Genomic DNA, 819 nt, shown 5'->3' on the forward strand with positions numbered 1-819 from the left:
TGAGTTAAGCCTGGGGAGAAGGGAGGGACAGTGGGAAGGGGTTTTGAGATCTGGATTCATTTCTGATCCTGCCGCTCTGGTTGGTAAATGGACGGGTTTCTTGTTCAAATTAAATTGATGATTTTTTCACCCAGGTTGACTCTGTCCTTTGCCTGTGGCCACAGGTGGTGAGTCCTCCCTGAGCACCCTCCAGCCTTTGGTTACATTTTCTCCTCCCTGTACCACCAAGGTGCACTACGGGCAACCAGGGGCCCCGTGGTGGTGTTGTCATCTCCTTGGGCTTCAACCCCAACACCCACCCACAACCTCTCCAAGGCAGGGGCCGTCTCATGACACACCCCTGCAAGTACTCACCATTGTGGAGGACTTGGTGATGCCTGAAGAGACGATAACTCCTTCGGAAGGTCTTTTTACAGTGGGGGCAGGCGTACGGCTTCTCTCCTCTGTGGATTTGTTGGTGCTTCACAGGGTACGAGTGTAAACGGAAGCTTTTCCCACAGGTGGTGCAGGGAAAGGGCATCTCCTTGGTGTGTTCATCCTGTGATACAGGAGGACGGTGCTTGTGGCAAAACTCTTCCAACCGCAAAAAGGGCTTCTGTTCCATGTGGATGCGTTGGTGACAGATGAGGTCCAAGCGCCAGATGAAGCTCTTCCCACACGTGATGCAGAGAAAGGGTCTCTCCTTGGTGTGCGTCACCTTGTGCTGCTGTTGGCTCGTGCTGTTGTCAAAGCTCTTGCTGCGCTCTGGACACCTGAAGGGCTTCTCTCTTAGGTGGACCTGCTGGTGTCGGATCAGGCTGCTTCTGCACATGAAGATCT

The 819-nt window shown here is 53.6% G+C and overlaps 1 protein-coding gene across 1 annotated transcript; it reads right to left on the reverse strand.

The window, feature by feature from the left end:
• Positions 1–354: 354 nt before the first annotated feature.
• On the reverse strand, positions 355–811 carry LOC104272217 (zinc finger protein 567-like; the record flags this gene model as incomplete). Its single annotated transcript, XM_009867155.1, has 1 exon — positions 355–811. A coding segment is annotated over exon 1 (457 nt), but the record flags the coding sequence as incomplete, so codon positions are not given.
• Between the last annotated feature and the right edge of the window lie 8 nt (positions 812–819).

The sequence above is a fragment of the Apaloderma vittatum genome, unplaced genomic scaffold, assembly GCF_000703405.1.
Source record: "Apaloderma vittatum isolate BGI_N311 unplaced genomic scaffold, ASM70340v1 scaffold18873, whole genome shotgun sequence".
NCBI classification, from domain to species: domain Eukaryota; kingdom Metazoa; phylum Chordata; class Aves; order Trogoniformes; family Trogonidae; genus Apaloderma; species Apaloderma vittatum.